This window comes from Hyaena hyaena, unplaced genomic scaffold, assembly GCF_003009895.1.
Source record: "Hyaena hyaena isolate Hyena2069 unplaced genomic scaffold, ASM300989v1 scaffold_299, whole genome shotgun sequence".
Lineage (NCBI taxonomy): Eukaryota > Metazoa > Chordata > Mammalia > Carnivora > Hyaenidae > Hyaena > Hyaena hyaena.
Window position 1 is genome coordinate 1,046,679 of NW_024080930.1, and position 19,036 is coordinate 1,065,714.

At 41.1% G+C, this 19,036-nt stretch overlaps 1 protein-coding gene across 1 annotated transcript in view; it reads right to left on the reverse strand.

The window, feature by feature from the left end:
• Positions 1–17,910, reverse strand: part of JMY (junction mediating and regulatory protein, p53 cofactor) — a 97,428-nt gene extending 79,518 nt beyond the window's left edge. The window contains exon 1 of the mRNA XM_039247462.1: positions 16,316–17,910. Coding sequence (XP_039103393.1) covers positions 16,316–17,350 — 1,035 coding nt within the window. The 5' untranslated portion in view covers positions 17,351–17,910. The remainder of the gene's footprint in view (positions 1–16,315) is intronic.
• Between the last annotated feature and the right edge of the window lie 1,126 nt (positions 17,911–19,036).

Consider the following 19,036-nt stretch of genomic DNA (forward strand, 5'->3'; position numbering starts at 1 on the left):
GATAAAGGATGATTGCATGTATAGGAAAGGCCTGAATTTAAAATATAGAAAATGCAGGTTTGCTAAATGTGAAAAGATTCACTGATGGACACAAACTAAGTCAGCATGTAGATTGGTATGAATGAGAATCACAACATGCTGGACACAAGGATGAATGGGCTTAAGGGCAGCCAACACAATAGAGATGCTCACAGGAGGATGCATAGGAAAAGAGATAGCAGGGAACAGGGGCCTAGAAACAGCAAGTTGAGCTGATTTCCGCTCTGCTTCAAGACCTGACATATCTCATGAAATTCTAGAAAGTTATTTTGCTCTACTGATACACTTAAAAGAAATGAAGCACAACTGCATAAAGCATTAATTAAACATATTAGTCTAATAAGAACACTTTTGTCTTTCCCTTCCTTCTAGCTTCCCTACTGGAGATTTTATTTTTGCCTCCCCTGATCGAACGATAAGAACTAGGCTCTTAACCTGGGAGATCTCAATTACCCAATATGTGAAATACAACTTTGCTCTCTGCAAAATTTTTCTAGGGCAAGGGCTGAGAATTTTTATTGGGTTCTTAAAGGAGTCAGTGACAACAGTTAAAAAAAAGTTAGAGCCTCCCTATAATCACTACAAAATAACCCTGCACCACTCTTTTCCTCAGTCCTATTCAACTTGGTTTTTTTGCCAGTGATCAATACCAGTAGAGAAGGAGAGAAGAAGACACCTTCTGTGTCTAACTATGGAGTTTCCAATACTGTAACTTACCAGTCAGTTTGTTCAAGGATTTTTTCTGACTTCAGGATTATAGGACTGCTACTATCCCTGAAGACCATGGAATAATTTTTGAAGTTCTAGATATAAAATTTAGAAACTAAACTCCCCTGAATAGTTTCCTAACTTTGTTTCCTAATCTAATGTTGTCAAACCCAAGACTAAGTGCCTCCTTCTATTTTTTCTTAATTAGAAAGATGTTTAAGAAGCAACATAAAAATCACATATCTTCACTATTAGATTATTGTTGAGACATGCAAATAATTACCTGCTAGTGAAAAGAAGTGACTCTGGACTAGCACTAGGACGCTCGGATAGGAGAGGCCTAACCAGTAATGAAACTGGATTTGTGGCCCTTGGAATTCCCTTTAGCTCTACCAAAACTGTTTCAAGTGAAAAGTAATTAAATTCTAAAACCAAACATTTTCCACATTCACAAAGCACACTGCTCAACTCTGTTGCTGCTCTGTAAAACTTCTGAATAATTTTTATGTTATTTTGTATGTTTATCAATGATTATTAATAACTGTTAAAGCTGAAACCCAGTTTTATAAAGTATAAGGGCTACTGACAGTAATTACTCATTCTGGTATTTTGAACATTGATTTATAGATTCTTTACTTCAGCGAAGTGGTAAATTTGATTTTACTCGTGGGGAAACACATACCTTTAATCAAAATGTTAGCTACATACACACGTCATGTACAGAAGCCAAATTTCTGAAGATTTAAGAACATTTACTGAGGGGTACCTGGGTGGCTCAGTGAGTTAAGCGTCCGACTTTGGCTCAGGTCATGATCTCATGGTTTGTGGGTTGGAGCTCCACATCTGTGCTGACAGCTCAGAGCCTGGAGCCTGTTTCAGGTTCTGTATCTCCCTCTCTCTATGACCCTCCCCTGGTTCACGCTGTCTCTCTCTCTCAGAAATAAATAAAACATTAAAAAATTTTAAAAAAGAACATTTACTGAGTACCTTCTTATACAGAGGCAATGGGGAATTTGAGGCATTAGGTAACAGTAACAAGAAAATCCATCTTTATCTCTTAGCTTATAATGCACTTTAAAGGGCAGGAGTGGCTCAAAAAGAGAACATAGGGCAGCAGTTATCATATGTAAAATAAAGCTTCTCTGATCTCTGAATTTCTGAAAGAAATTCCTCGGACAGTGGTCAGAAAGGACTCATTATGAGGGGGCACCTGATCTGGCCCTGGAAGGAAGGGGTAGAATTTAGACCAAAAAAGGAAGACATTAGTGGGCGGCAGGCTAACCAAAACATGGATGGCTCTGTATGCCAGGAATCTGGGCTTTGTCGACAGGGCAGAGATAAGCAAAGGGAAGAGTGCAATTTGTTCTCTGTGTGCATGGTGTGGTTGGTTTTGTTTTTAGAGAGCATGTGAGCAGAGGAGGGGCAGAGAAAGAGGGAGAGGAATCTCTCCTCCTGAGCAGGCTCCACGCTCAGTACAGAGACAGACACAAGGCTCAATCCTACCACGAGATCAGGACCTGGGCAGAAATCAAGAGCCCAATGCTTAGTCAAGCCACCCCGGTGCCCCATGTGTGTTTTATTCCTTAGTTATAAAGTTCATATTTAATATTTCTGAATCAAATGTATTTACAAATCAATGTCTATGTGTTTCTTTTCCCCGCAATGGAGAAAATCTGTCATAAAATTGAACATATGTCATAACCAATGGCTTCTTAAAACCAACACCCAGATTTGAAAGAACCTAAATAATACTTCTGGGAATTGAGGGGAAGGAGGCATTACCACGGAAATAGCAATGACTCATATTAAAGGTACTGTTCCACAGAGATCCACAGACCAAGTCAGGGATGGCAGGTGGAGGATGTGCTCTGGATAAATGGAAAATGAAAAGCAGCTCAGAAGAGCATTCAGATCAAGGGAAAAGCTGGAAATGTTAGACTTAGAACACTAGGGATGAGAGAGGTACTTCTGTGGCTCAGTAAGCTGAACATCAGACTCCTGAATTCAGCTTAGGTCATGATCCCACCAAGCCCTATCTTGGGTTCTACACTGAGCATGGAGCACGCTTAAGATCCTCTCTCTCTCCCCCTCTCTCTCTCTCTCCCACCCTCCCTCTCTCTCCCTCTCTCCCTCTCTCTCCCTCCCCCCCCACTCCCACTCATGCTCTTTCTAAAATAATAAATAAATAGGAAATACTCTAGGATGAGAGATGACCACAGGGTAGAATAAAATTCCAATTATCTTAAGATTCCAGGAGCACACACAGACATTAAATACCAGTTGTTTTTTTTTTTAATGTTTTATTTATTTCTAGGAGAGAGAGAGAGAGACAGCGTGAGCAGGGGAGGGTCAGAGAGAGAGGGAGNAGAGACAGCGTGAGCAGGGGAGGGTCAGAGAGAGAGGGAGTCACAGACTAAAACAGGCTCCAGGCTCTGAGCTGGCAGTCAGCACAGAGCCCGACGCGGGGCTCGAACCCACGAACCGCGAGATCATGACCTAAGCAAAAGTCGGACGCCCAACCGACTAAGCCACCCAGGCGCCCCTAAATACCAGTTTTAAAAACAACCTTTTCATACACTACATCAGAAACTGATAAATTATGAAAACTCAAAAACTTTACCTCCAAAAACCTTGACCTGTAGCACCAGTGATGTGCTGTAATCCTCCCTCTACCAATTTATTCCATTGCCCTTTCCAAGATGGCTACTTGACTCTAAAGGTATTACTGCAGTATATATCCAGCCCTGCTGTACTTTTCAAGTCATTAAGCTAGAAAGGAGGTTTAGGACTATCTCCAGGAGGAAAAAAAAATGCAACAACAGTACTGTTCTTTTGTAATGACTGGGGTAAAGTTGGTACATTATTTTCTATAATGGCTTCACATTTCAAAAAGTGAACATTATGAGATCAGTACAGCTAGCTAGTTTATGAATATACAATTAAAGGGTGAGATGAAACAAAATCTATATTACCATCTAAACTCTGTATCCAAAACGCTTGACCTTCCATGTAATAACAATTAAAAATTTTATTTTATCTGTAGAATAAAAAACATAAAATATATGATTTATAATAAAGGAAAACACCAAAGGTATACCCAATTGTCCTAAACCACATTAATTTACCACTCTTTCTCAACCAAAGTGAAAGTAAATTCTCAAATTGACTTGTTTAAAAAAGGGGGGTGGGGGGGTGACACCTAGTTGGGTCAGTCAGTTAAGCATCCAACTTTAGCTCAGGTCATGACCTCACAGTTCATGGGTTCTGGCCCTGCACAGGGCTCTTCACTGACAACTCAGAGCCTGGAGCTTGCTTCAGGTTCTGTGTTTCCTTCTATCTCTCTGTCCCACCCTCACTTGCACTCTCTCCCAAAAATAAATATATATACACATCTTTAAAAAGTAGGGGCACCTGGGTGGCTCAGTGGGTTAGACATTCAACTTCAACTCAGGTCATTATCTTGCGATTCATGGGTTTGCACCCTGCATTGGGTCTGTGCTATCAACTCAGAGCCTGAAACCTACTTCTGATTCTGTCTCTCCCTCTCTCTCCATTCCTTTCCTGCTTATTCTGTGTATGTGTGTCTCTCTCTCAAATATGAAGATTTTAAGAAAACAAAAACATAAGATAAGTTCAATCAGAATGACAGGATTTGGAGGCAGCTAGGTGTCTCAATCAGTTTAGAGATGACTCTTGATTTTGGCTCAGGTCATGATATCTAGGTTCATGAGCTTGAGTCCGGTGTTGGGCTCAGCCTGCTTGGGATTCTCTCTCTCCCTCTCTCGCTCTTCTCTCACTCAAAATAAATTAAGTTTAAAAAAAAATGAATGACAGAATTTGCAGTGAAGCTTAGAGAAAGGGACTGTGTTTTTGTTTTCTATGGTACACCTAGCACCTGGCACAAAAGGATAATACGCTAAATAGATGACCAATGAGGAGATTTAATGAGTGTAAGGACTTCTCCTTACTATCTTCTTTTAAAAATATTTATTTATTTTTGAGAGAGGGAGGGAGCACAAGTGAGAGGGGGGCATAGAGAAGAGGGGAGAAAGAATCCCACCCAGACCCCATACTGTCACCACAGAGCCAGAAGCAGGGCTCAAGCTCACCTGAAGCGGGACTGGAGCTCAAGAACCAGAAGATCATGACCTTAGCATAAGTCGGACACTTTACCAACTGAGCCATACAGGCACCCCAATCCTTACTATTTTTTTTTAATTATTTCAGTTAGAGTATCTACAAATCAATTGTGATCAGGGTTGTCTGCGATGCTTACAAACGAAAGGGAAAAGGAATATAAAAAAAAAATGGAAGAGCTATAGAAAAAGCTGACTGGTAAAAAGACCATCCTGTCCTGCAAAGTTGACCAAAATATAATAATTCACATGAATGAACCGCAACAAGGAGTTTGGGAACCATGGATTAGGAGTTTCTACTGGGGATACAATAAGAGGGTTAAAAACAAACTTTCACACTTTTCTTAATATTTTGACAGTTTTGGTTTAGATAAAATATTGGAGTCTGAGAGGAATCCAGAAATCAATCAGTTTGCTTCAGGCAAAAGTCAAGAATTATAATAGCTAGTGTTTACTGAGGGTTTCTAGTACCAGGCACTGTGCTAGACACCTTACACACATCCTCCGTTATTCTTCCTAACAATCTTATGATGTAGGTCTATTATGCTAGTAACTTGCCTTAAGTTAGGTAGATCCTCAGCAACCCAACTCAAGCTCTCAACCACTGCCCTTTATGACCCTACTAATAGAAGAAAATGAAAAATATTAAGTGGGGAGTCAGGCAATCAGACAAAATGAAAGAAAATAAAATTGGAATTCAGTTTTGGAATACCTTTCAGTTTTCACTTAGCAAACCTACAAACATGCTAAATACCTGGAGCTAATAAAGTCTTTTTTCTCTAATTCTAATTTGTTTATGTAATCTCCACCAAGATACATAAAATAGTCTTACTTGAAATTCGAAAGGCATAATATATAAAATAAAACCTGTTCAAAAGCCAATTTCAAAACCGTCCAAGGAGCCAGAGACTTCGACCACATGATTTACAAAAGCAAACATCAACAAAGGCTTCAACTGTGGGCTGACATATAATTTCCTAAAATAAAGTTATCCATTCCCACTAATTTTTCAAGTTTAAATATTGCTAGTTAATTCTTGATTAAGGATTCTCTTAATCCTTCATTTCTTTAACCTTACCATCATAGCCTTTTCATTTAACAACTCTAATACCAAAATTCACATCAACTAATATAAAAGAGGCAGGATTTCCAATCAAAAAAATAAAGAGAGGTTAACACACTTAACTTCCCTCTTCCCCTGTCTAGCCAGAAAAAATTTAGCCAATGAGATAATTAAGAGGAATAAGCAGTTAAAGGAAAGGGAGTAGAAAACTCATTATTCAATGTTATGGACTAATTATTTAAATGGGAATCGGGGCGCCAGGGTGGCTTAGTCAGTTAAGCGTCCGACTTTTGCTTAGGTCATGATCTCGCGGTTCGTGGGTTCGAGCCCCACGTCGGGCTCTGTGCTGACTGCCAGCTCAGAGCCTGGAGCCTGGTTCAGTCTGTGACTCCCTCTCTCTCTGACCCTCCCCTGCTCACACTGTCTCTTTCTCTCTCTCTCCCCTAGAAATAAATAAAAAGATTAAAAAAAAAATCTTAAATGGGAATAAACTGCATAGTAAGTAGGTAGATTTCAGGTCTTACCTCAGACTATATGAAATTCTCTAGCTCTACTGAGGGTGGAAAAAGCATTAGAAAATGTTCTGGGGAGAAAAAATCATCTTCAATGTAAAATACATTTTTGAAAAGGAAAATCATCACACTGCCTAAACCAACTCACCCTTAGCAAGCTTATATATATAGAAAAGAATTTGCAAGAGAATATTTAATTATCAGTATATTTATTCTTCCTATTATAAAAAATTATTTTTAATGTTTAATTATTTTTGAGAGAGAGTGCGAGTGGGAGAGGGGCAGTGAGAGAAGGAGAGAGAGCATCTGAAGTGGGCTCTGTGCTGAGAGCAGAGTCCAACACAAGGCTTGAACCCACAAACAGAACTCTGACCCTGAGATCATGAACTGAGCTGAAGTCAGATACTTTAACCAAATGAGCCATCCAGGTGTCCCAAAAAATTATTTTTATAAATGATTCTTTTAAGAAAGATATATGCGAGGCGCCTGGGTGGCTCAGTCAGTTAAGTGTCCAACTTCGGCTCAGGTCATGATCTCACGGTTTGTGGGTTCGAGCCCTGCATCGGGCTCTGTGCTGACAGCCAGCTCAGAGCCTGGAGCCCGTTTCAGATTTTGTATCTCCCTCTCTCTCTGACCCTCCTCTGCTCACGCTGTCTATCTCTCTCTCTCAGAAATAAATCAGTAAAAAAAAAAAAAAAAATTTAAATCTATGTATTCTATCTCACATTTGAGCTTCATGTACCATACATATAGGCACAAATTTAAATAAGCCTACTACATAATCAAGGTTTTCCAAAAACACTCAGCAACTAAGCATTGTTAATGTTTTTATCCAGTGATGAGACACTGACCTCGTATTTCAATTTGACAATATTTATCAGTTAGTGTAACTCCCGTTCTACACTACAGGTAAGAAGATAGTCCAATGGTTAAGAAAGCAGTATAGAATCAGTCAGGCTTGAATTTGAATCTGGTCCACTTATATGTCAGATGCTACGTAGACAAATTTATCTAGTCTCTTTCAATCTTTTTCCTCTACTGTAAAATCCCCACCTTTTAGTTTGATATAAAGACTAATATTAAGAGTTAACATTTACCAAGTGTTTTGCTGGGTATACTGCTCTGTTCTAAGTACTTACATAAAACTTATTTTTTATTGTATATTTTTCTTATTTTCTTAACATTCATTTATTCTTGAGAAAGAGAAAAGGGCAAAGAGGGAAAGGGAAACAGAGGTTCAGAAGCAGGTTCTATGCTGACAGCACAGCCCCAATGTGGGGGCTCAAACTCACAAAACAGGAGATCATGACCTGAGCCAAAGTTGGATACTTACTAAGTTGAGGTTGGACTCTTAACCATTTGAGTCACCCAGGTGTACCTACAAACTATTTTTAAAGGCAGCAGTAGCCTCCTCATTTTACAGATGAGGACAGCCATATTCTGTTTAAGACAGCAGTATTCCCTCACTTCATGGAAGCAGCAGCTAAAAAGTGGGAATTAGTAAGGCCCATATTCACAAAGCTATTAGAAGAGTCAAGACAAAAAACTCAAACCCGACCTTCCCTCTCAACTCCTATCTACATGCTAATTGAGATAATGTATTTAAACACCTCAGCACAATGCTTGAGCCAGAGAAAGCAGGAAGCATTCTATAAAGGTTACTTTGACGACTGAAAATTAAAACCTCACATATTTCACTACACATAGGTCACTCCAGTCATGGCCCCATTGTTGTCAGTAAAGAGGAAAGAGACTCACCTAGATATGAAGGTTAAGAGGAAGAAAAGCTCAAAGAAATAACTTTAGTAACATTTGTTTTCTTTCTTTTTTTTTTTTTAATATTTATTTGTTTGAGAGAGACAGAGCATGAGCACAGGATGGGCAGATAGAGAGGGAGACACAGAATCTGAAACAGGCTCCAGGGTCCAAGCTGTCAGCACAGAGCCCGATGCAGGGCTCAAAGTCACAGACTTTGAGATCATGACCTGAGCCAAGGTTGGATGCCCAACCAACTGAGCCACCCAGGCCCCTCTAAACAAACATTTCTTTTATAAATGTAACTTCGAGTTGTCAAAAACTGGGAGAAGCAGTTTTAAGCGTCTCATGCTATACAGACTACGCTAGCCGGGCATTGGAAAAGCAGGTTTAATACTAGAAACCACAGGGAAATGCACCCAAGGAAGAAAAAAAAAAAAAACTACCTTCAATAATAGGTAATGAAAAGAGAGCCCAAGAACACAAACACAAGAACAGAAGGAATGCCCTCTTCCAATGCTCTCTGCACCCAAAAATGAATTAGACTTTTTTCAGAGCCTAAAAACCTCTAGCAAAATGAAAAAAGCTGCCAACCACTTACCTTAAAGCAAGGGGACCTAAATCTGGATATAAGCATATAAAACAAATGGCTCAGGTCCCAACACTTGCTACACTGGGCCTGTAAATTATCCTAATCTTTAATCTCTAACTTCAGTCTCTCACTTCAGACATTAATACCAAAGAAGGGCAAGTGACAGCCCTAAGGTCAAGCCACTAGTATCAGCATTAGGACAAAAAATATTTTCCTGAGCCATGTTCAGTAAGTTTTCTTTCCCCTAAGCACTAATTAAAGACAGTGTAGTGAGAACCTCTTTTTTTTTTTTTTTTTTTTTTTTGTGGTCTTTGTTTTACTTTTTTTTTTTTTTTTTTTTTTTCACCGTGAGATTCTTAGCATCTTTTTTTTTTTTTTTTTTTACAAATAGTTTATTCACTCGTTATGGGTCTGTTCAGGTTTTCTATTTCTTCCCGTGTGAATTTTGGTAGTGAGTGTGTGTTTAGGAATTTGTCCATTTCTTCNCCCCCCTCCCCCCCACATCCATCAGTCCTCAGTTTTTGTCAGCATTCAAGAGTCTCTCATGGTTTGCCTCTCTCCCTTTCCCCCACCATTTCCTTAAAAAATAAAATAAAAATGAAAACACTGGGATGCCTGGGTGGCTCAGTCAGTTTGGCATTCAACTCTTGATTTCTGTTCATTATCATGATCTCACAGTTCATGAGTTCAAGCCCCACATCAGGCTCTGTGCTTTTACTGTGGAGCTTGCTTGGGATGTCTCAGTATCTTTTTTTCTCTCTCAAAAATAAACAAAACATTCTAAAAAACCTGCCTCAACTAATTCCTAGCAGCAGGCCAGTTTGGTGACCAACCATACTTAAAATTTCTTCTGAGAAATGACCATTTTTAATCATTGTGTTCTCCCTATGTTTGTTACCTAAATGCACTAACATTTATCATATAAACTAAGTCCCTAGCCATCACCTTCATACCTTAAAGTTACAAATAAAACCCCATATTAATAAAAGAATTTCAGGGGCACTTGGGTGCCTCAGCAGGTTAACCATCCAGCTCTTTGTTTCAGATAAGATCTCATGGTTCATGGAATCAAGCAAACCCTGCTTGGGATTTTCTCTCTCTCTGCCCACTTTCTTTCTCGCTCTCCAAATAAACATTTAAGAAAACTTTTTTAAAAATAAAGGAACTTCATATATTTGTCCTTAAGACCATTCTCCTGTGATCATCAGGATTATTTTCATTTCACAGCCTACAGTATAATCATCACAGGGTGAAAAGAGTCTATCATACGCAATTATAACCAAAAAAAGTTTAAAATTCAAGGACAAGCATAAAAAGGCAATTTTCTACATTTAAGAAAACTCACAAAATTTTCTATGTTTTTGCTAAATGATTCCTTCTCTGCCCTCGTGGAGTGTTAATAATTGTCGGAGTGAAGGCTACTTAGAAAGAACAGGCCTCTACAAGAAGCTTGAAAGGCCAAATGAACTTCACTACCTCTACCAAAAACCAAACAGCGCCAAGAACTATTATTTAGTCTTCATTGCCTTTTCTTACCCTTGCAACTTACATCTTCTCCCATCAACCACTGAGGGAACTGGACAGATTTAGAGAGAGCAGATCCTGACCTATTAAAAAGTGCAAACCGCCAGGGAAACTTTACATTACAAAAAAAAAAAAAAAAGCACAAACTTTTAACCATCAATGAATGGAAGGCCACCTTTTGCTTTCAATTCCCGCTTCCCACAATATTCCGCAGTCAATCAAAGGTCAAATAAAGCAGCAATGGAGAACACTGAGAGACTGATTAAAGTTACATGTGAAGATCTGGGGAATGAAGATTGCTAATTCAAACAAAGCAATTGTGTTTAACAAACTAATCCCCCCCACCTCCCCCTCACCTTCTCCCTTCTATCTTCCCAGAAAAACACACCCTTGAACTCACGCTGCTCAAGTGTTTGTCAAAGCTGGCCTTGTTTTTAGCAAGGAGGAAATATGCCTGATTTCATGCCTGTGAAATATGTGGTGGACTGGGCATCATGTGATGTTAATTAACATCAAGTAGAAAAATGAAACAAACATGAATCAATTATCATGAAGGCTGCTGCTATCCTGTCACCAGCCTCCATGTTTCTGCATTACTGATACACTAACCTAAAAGCATATATTCATCTCTTTTCTATACTTCTTTTTCAATGATGTGAAAAATGGCCAAGTTTATTTGGGCACATGATTGAAGAAAATGATTAGTATCTAAGTCATAGTTTTCATAGCCTCTACCATTCAAGTCTTTCATAATAACTTTCAAGAACCCCACAAAATTCACTTGGCTTTATTACTCCTCAACTGTGTTTACACTGCAACTACATCATGTCCTTCCTGAGCCTACTTCTATTACTTCTACCTAATCATGGGTCAAGGCATACTAGCCCAATGAAAGGCCAGCACCCTAAGACTCTGAAAAGACTATATATAATTGAGATTTCAGTGTGGCTCTAGAATTTTGTAATCTTAGTTTTGCAGAAAAATTAGGAAAAGTCATAATTGGGAGAAGGGATGGTTAAGCATTCTTCCTAGAGCTCCTGGCCCTTTACATTAAAAAACCTCACACATCATGAGTCATCTATAGCTGAGTCCTTTTAAGATAGAAAGGAAAACAGCAACTGGGCGCTCTTGTCTAACAAACCCATCCTTGCACCCCTAGGGAACCTCTTTCTTCTGTAACACAACATGGAGAGACTGCCCCACACATACCTATCAAAATTAACTTGAAATTAAACAAATGAGTTATTTAAAAGACATTATTGAACTGACTAGTTTTTTAAATAGTACCACTCTCTCATTCTCTGGAGTACAGACTGACTCCCTTTTATTGTTTTCAAGGAAACAAGACATTGCAGAAAAAGTTCACGTTTAGATTGAGACAGATCTAGGTTTGAATCTGAGTTTTATCACAACTTAGCTGTTTAAGGCTGGCCAAATCCAACATCTTTAAGTCTCAATTTCAGCCTCAGTAAAATGGGTATGAAACACCATTTATCAAAAAAGGGAGTGGGGACAACGAAGAGATAGTAAACATGAAACTCCAATATCTCAGGAGTCCCAATAAATACTAGTTACATTCCCTGCAATAAATGTTGAGGTGAAAACTCTGGAGAATCCTTATTACGCGGGGGAAAAAAAAAATTAACATTTCCTGTAGCATTCTTTATACATGCCAGACACTTAAGAACTTTTTCATAGTAGCTTACTTAAATCTCAAGATATCCTTTAAATATGGGGCGCTTGGGTGGCTCAGTCAGTTAAGCGTCGACTTCGGCTCAGGTCATACTGGGTTCGAGCCCAGCGTCTAACAGCCCGCTCAGAGCCTGGAGCCTGTTTCAGATTCTGTCTCCCTCTCTCTCTGACCCTCCCTACTTGTGCAAGTGCTCGCTCGCGCGCTCTCTCTCTCTCAGAAATAAATAAAACATTAAAAGATAATTTTAATATTTTTAATTAAATATTTATTTAATTAAATTTTAATTTAATTTTTAATAAAAAAGATATCCTTTAAACAGCTCCCCCTTTTCCCTGTTTTAACAAGGTTAAATAACTAAGCAGGTCACTGAAGTGTTAAGTCCTATTTGTAAGCCAGGTTCTGACTCAAAACATTGGAGGTAGGCTGTCTACACCATACCTTACATGGCTACTTATGAAAACACATGAAGCTCTCAGTGTTTTGTTTTGTTTTTTTACTGGAAATAAATTAAAATCAACTGGGAAGAAGTAAGCTGAGTAATCTTCCAAAGAGAACAATGATTATTAGATCTTAATCAAGCCTACTATCATGGTTAAAGTTTACTAACTTGAAGACTACAACTACAACCATTTCAACAATAGTAGTCCTTACACAAAAACCATTACTGACAAAATTCAGGTCATCACAGGTAAGTAAGCCATGGTATGGACTACCCAAGCACATACACTATAATATGATCCTGAGCTCTGACCAACAACCAACACTACTGGTGAAACCATTCCAAGAGGCCTTGGTGGCACTTGATTCATTCAGGAATTGCGTGCCTGCTATATAAATAGCACTACTTCACTAAACCCTTAAAAAGTCCAAGAGAAACCTACTGTGTAATAAATTTCAAATTTCATTTGTAGTCAACTGAATACCTTACAATTCTTATGTCACCTAAAATTTTTTCATTAGCACTGTGTAAACTGCAGCTCCTCACAAATTATTTCTAGTCTATCAAATTTGTGAATCATTAACAAAACTTTTAGCAGAAAACCTAAGATTTCATTCCTCTGTATTTCACAAAACAAAAAGTATAGGAGTATTTCTTATAACCCCATGTTAAATCATTAAGTGTACTCCAAAACTTAAATGCCAAGAGTTGCGCCCAAAGCTTACTAAGGAAATAATTCAGAACTACAGTTTTAAGATTCTTTCTGCAGAACACCTTGAAAACTTTGACAAAAGCCTTTCTCTCCAAAATCCAAGTATGTCTGTGTATAGAAAACTTAGCATGCTACCTTAAGGAACCCCATTAAAATCCATCTATAGCTCCCCTCAATTTAAAGTGAATTCATCAATGCCAGATAAAGACTCCTTATTTAGAAAGCTATTTTCAGTTTTACAAGATTTTACTCCCAGTTCTTGAATTACACAGTCCCTTAAGGAATTAACATTTGTCAATTTTTTTTAGTTTTATTTACCTACAAGTTTAAAACAAAAAGATCCTTCTTCCAAATCCTTTCAATTCTCATACTACTAAAAAAAACAAAACCAAACCAAAACAAAACAAAAACACCTCTCATGTTCTTAGTCCACAAATACTAAGAGTGCTCACAAGATGTATGACCCTGAACCAGGGATGGCAAAGAGAATTCTCCAAGATACTGTCAAGGCCAGTGACCTTGAGAAGTATACAATGTAGCAGTACAGACTGTTCTACTTTAAAAACCAAAAAAAAAAAAATTAAAAAAACCTCCGTTCAACAATTTACCACTTTGAACCACTGACCACTTTGAACAAAAACAGGTGTGGTCTTTAAGCTGAAGCCTTTAAATAGATAGGAAAAGGAATACTGTAGAGGGGGGGAAAAAAGAGCAGAAAATAGATCTAGAGACATTAAAGAGGAAAACCGTAACCAAAGAATCAACTTTCTAAGTAACATCTAAGAACAGGTTTAATTTAGCAGATATACCTGGCTTGAACACCTATAGCCATTTCCACAAATTAAGTCAGCTTCAGAATCGGTAACAAAAAACCATTCTATTAGTGGTAATTAATAAACTTAACAAAATCATTAGTACTAAACTGACAAAATTTCCTTAAGTGTTTTACTTTCAAAAGTTATTGCAACCTCTTAGGATAGTAAAAATTTTAAGCACTTAGGGAACAACAACAAAAACCAGGCTTGGTATGCTCGCAAACTGATTATCAAGCACACAGCAGGATTCTCAAGCACACAGCAGACGTCACTAATTAATCACACCACCTATTTTCCCCAATAAGCCTCATTCCTTTCAATATAAACTTCCAGTAGCTATCAAGGTGAGCATTATAACTGAATCTATTTGTTATCCTTCATATTTTCCAAATACTGTTCAAGTCAACGAAATGAAGCACCAAAAATTCACGTACGTATTTAATGTCCCATGAATTTACAATAAACTTCATCTGAGTTGTTTTCCAGAACACAAAATACTTTTTAAAACTTTAAGTTTCTCTCCTTTAAGGAAAATTTAATATTATCGCTAATATAACCTTAATTGGGAAAAGAAATTCTTTTTAAAAAAAAGTAACGCACCACCCCCATGGAAGAGTTCCAGATAACTGTAATTAATTAATTATTTTTTGGCAACTCTCACTTTTTACCCTATTTGAGTTAATCCAGACAAAATTAACTTTTTCTGAATATCAACAAAATTAAAACTGGACCTGCCTCCATCTTTAGAAATATAATTACAGAGTTTAACAAAAAAGTGTAAGAGAAAGAAGCACTAATTTGTCCTTGCAATTAAAAAAAATACAGGTAAATATTAACAAAGCTCTAAGAAGAATATATGTGACCATTTAAAATTTGTCACTCTCTTCCAAAAAGAATTTAAGAACACAGACTCCAGACTCCAGAAGATGATAATGTGGAAAATAAAGAGATCCCTGGAATTCCTGGATCACATTACCAGGTAGGTGATGCTTAGCACAAAGTAAACCAACAGGAAGGAGTGAAAACCTGAATTCAGGAAGTTGTATGAGAGCACTGTGGGATAAGGATAAAGAAATTATTTCCTAAATTCCCCAGTCTAGTAATGGAAAATACTATAGTACCAGTAACCTGGAGACACAAGCTTCCTAGCCTTCAGAGCAGAATTTAAGTATTACATAAACACAGGCAGGGTTAACAGATGACAACACAATGTCAGGAATATAAACACCATAAAAAGGGGCATTTCCCCACCCACCTCTAACCTCTATTGGTAATATTAAAAATAGTTGCTTTAAGGAAATATCTGTTAGTGTCCATTAGTAAAAAATAAAGTATACCTTTTCTTTCCAAGATGTCTTATTTTTAAGTAATCTCTACATTCAACTTGGGGCTCAAACTCAACCCAAAGATCAAGAGTTGCATGCTCTACGGACTGAACCAGACAGGCCACCCGAAAATTAAAACATATTTTAGAACACTTTTTTAGTATAGTTCCTTCAGCAGAAGCTGCTTTGTAGGCACTACCTCAAATTATCCATGTCTTACACTTTGTAGAGCTCCTCGTGCATACCCATGCAGACTTTTTCCATTATTCCCTATATTTTAAGTGTGAAACAGTTTGAAAAAGCTGGGTACTACTTTTACTTAGAAGGACACAAAGTATAAACACTTCTGCCCAGGACTTTTTTTTCCTCCCTAAAAAAAATGTAAAACGTGAGCCAGCTATCAAGACTTCAGAGATTCCTAGAGTGTGTATAAACCTTTAAAAATACATTTGCATCCAATGGAGAGTGGTGCTTTTTCATTTAGACAGGCCACTCATTTGGAGGAAAATGAATTTAAAATTTGCATAAGTTGCCAAACTACATATGGGGATTTAAAAAAAAATCCAAATATACTCCCTAAGATAAACTATTATGAATAAATGATCAGGACCTTCAAGAAGAGTAAATATCTGGGCAGATACTGCTGGAAAGAGAGGCAAGAGAGAAAAGAATAGTCGGTGTCTAACAGGACGCCTTTGGTCTGAGTAGCTTTAATTTTATTTCCAGCACTGAGCAGTGAACCGAATGCCTATTATATAGAACCTATTTGATAAATAGAAGGAGAAAATCTAACGACTTAAAGTTCCTTCAGAGGGCCAATTAAGGAAAGCCACGGTTTTCCTACCATGGAAAGGAATTAAGGGGGAGATTAGTAAGGAACACATCATCTTCTTCTCTTGTCCAGAAGAACAAGTCTCCCAAATGCTCACGGTCCAGACTGAGGCTTCAGCCTCCGGCAGTGAGTAACCAAAAGCAAGGACTGAAGCCCAGACGAGTCCTTACCTCCTGGATGCGCTTCCTGGCCCGCTGAAGCACTTCTTCGTAGCCCTTCTGCCGCAGCTCGCTAAGGCTTTCGTAATACTCCTCAGGGTCGTCGGTCTCAGTAAAAAGTACCTGGGAGAGGATCTTCCAGCCGCAGGTGTCCAGGCCATGGCCCAGGTAGACCTGGAGCTGGTAACACAGAGTGTCGATCTCCTGCTCGGTCATCTCTGGGGCACCCCCGAACAGCACGGTCCACATGCCAGAGGGCTCCTCGGGGAATACGGGCAGGCACTGCTCCAGCTGCGAGTTCACAGAACACAGCTGCTGGTGCACAGCACGCAGATCCTGGAAGGAAAAGAGCCCGGCCCAGCTACACTCCTCCGCCTGGGACTCCAGCTCGGCGGTGGGCGGCGGCTGCTCTGAGTCCGAGAGAGCCAGGGCCCCCGAGGCCACCTCGTCCTCCCTCACCATTTCCAGAACCTCGATCTCCTCGGAGACCGCCCCGCAGGCGCTCACGACACGCACCGAGGACACCGGGGCCTCCCGGGGCGCCGAAGGGGCGGCCCCCGCCACATCTCTGCCTTCAGATCCCTTTCGAACCGGGCTGGTCTTGGCCCGCACTGGGCTCCTGAGAGGGCTCTCCACCGCTTTGCCGGCCGGACTCCGCAGCAGCGAGTCTCCCCGAAGGCTGCGCGCGCTCGGCGGAGAGCCGCCTTCCGCCCAGGCCGGGCTCCTCCGGGGTCCCGGGCTCCTGCCCAGAATCGCAGAGGCAGAGGCAGTGGCCTCGGACCGGCCCTTGCCAGCTGGGCTGCCCGGCCCGCGGGTCCCGTCCGACGCGGATGCTCCGGGCTCCGCGCCCCCTCGCGCCCCCGCCTGCTCTCGGGAGCCGCTCCTCTGCCTCTGGGCCGTCCGGTTGTGACAGGTTATGGCAAACTTGCCCTCAATCTCGTTCCAGGCCACTATAAAGACGAACTTATGCTTCTCGCGCTCGTCGAACACATGGGGCCGCACGGCCACCCAGTCCGACTCGAGCGTCTCCTCCAGCGCGAAAGACATGGTGGCTCCGGTGCCAGGCCAGGCCGCGGGGGAGGCGCCGATGGCCCTGCCCGCCCGAAGACTCACCGGCTGGCTGCACCGCGCCCCCTGCTCACCCTCGCTGGGCGCCTTCGGCCATCTTAGCGCGCCAGCCGGCTCTCCCCGCTCGCTCGCCCGGCCCCCAGCACTCGAACCCGCCGCGCTCCTTTGTGGCGGGGCTCGCGGGAAAGACAATACGCGTCCCTGGAGCAGGTAGTTCACATGGTCACGTGCGGCTGGATCTGTTTACAAGCCCAGCGCTGCGGCAGCGCCTCGCGTCCGACCCGGCCGCCCCCAGCGCGAGGCCGCGGTGCTGCGTCTTCGGCTCTCTGAAGGTGAGGCGCAGGTCCCGCGGGGCCAGGCAGGCCGGCAGGCGGTCACGGCCGGCGACGTGGGAGTCTCCGCCGCTCTCCCAGGCCGGTCTCCCCGCTGCTCCTCCTTCTCCTCCTCTTCCCGACAGCCCGGAGACGGCCTGGCGGAGAGACGCGTCTCCTAAACCCTAAGCTTCAGAATCGCCACAATGTTGCCATTTGGCTGCTGACGTAGGCTGCTCCACGAGGGACGTAAACACGGGCACGTGCCGCACGCTGGTGACGCGGCGGCGGCGCGCACACCCCGCCCGCGCGCGCCGGCTCCGCCCCTCGGCGTCCCCCGCCCTTCCCCGAAAGCGGCCGCGCGCAGGACTCTATCCATCTCTCCGTGCAGCCTCCTTCTCCCACGGCTGGAGCAGGCTGTCGGCAGCCGGGTGTCGGGTCTGAAGACGGTGAGAGGGGCAGCTGTGCCATGCGGTACAGGTGGCTTCTGAGTCGCGAAAAAAAAGGAACAAAGGTGGAGGAACAGAGATTTTTCGAAGTCCTGTCACTCAAAGGACCTTGAAATGTAAATGTGCTTCCTTTCGTCCCGGGGCAAGTCGGTAGCGGTAACTCCTATATTCAGAAAGTACTTAGTAACATTGCGCGAACTATGTGCTAAACTTTGCTGAGACACCCGAGATCGCTGGATTCTCCCCTAACACTCCTGAGAACACCGTTTAAGATATGAAAAGGAAGTGTCTGAAGACAACCCAGAATTCCAAAACAAAATTAATTAAATGAAGAGTCAGTCATGTCCTAAGAGTATGAATGTTTACGTTTCAGTTCAGCCGTGTTTTACTGCTTCAGATTTCATCATTGGGTACTGTTCTGTGAACCTCATTTTGAGGTCACTGGCTTAAGCCTTTTGAAGTTGAGTTCAATTATCAGAGATCACAGAATGCACATACCACCCCCCCCCCAAAGAATCGTGTAAATCTGAAGAATTCTGCTACTTATGCTGAATTATGATGAAACACATTTTTAAAATTGCCTGGTGGATCTTATAATCTACCTTATGTTATTGGCATTCTTTTTCGTGTTAGCACTCAATTCATAGTGCAGGTATTCTGCATCTACAGGAAAGTACCGTGGGAACTATTCTTTTGCTTTTTCTATATTTCATTTTTTAAAGCTTATTTATTTATTTTGAGAGAGAGAGAGAGAGAGGGAAACAGAATCCCAAGCAGGCTCTGCGCTGTCAGCTAAGAGGAGAACACGAGGCTCCAGCTCATGGACTGTGAGATCATGACCCGAGCTGAAGCAAAGAGTTAGAGGCTTAACCCACTGAGCCACCCAGGCGCCCCATTTATGCAAA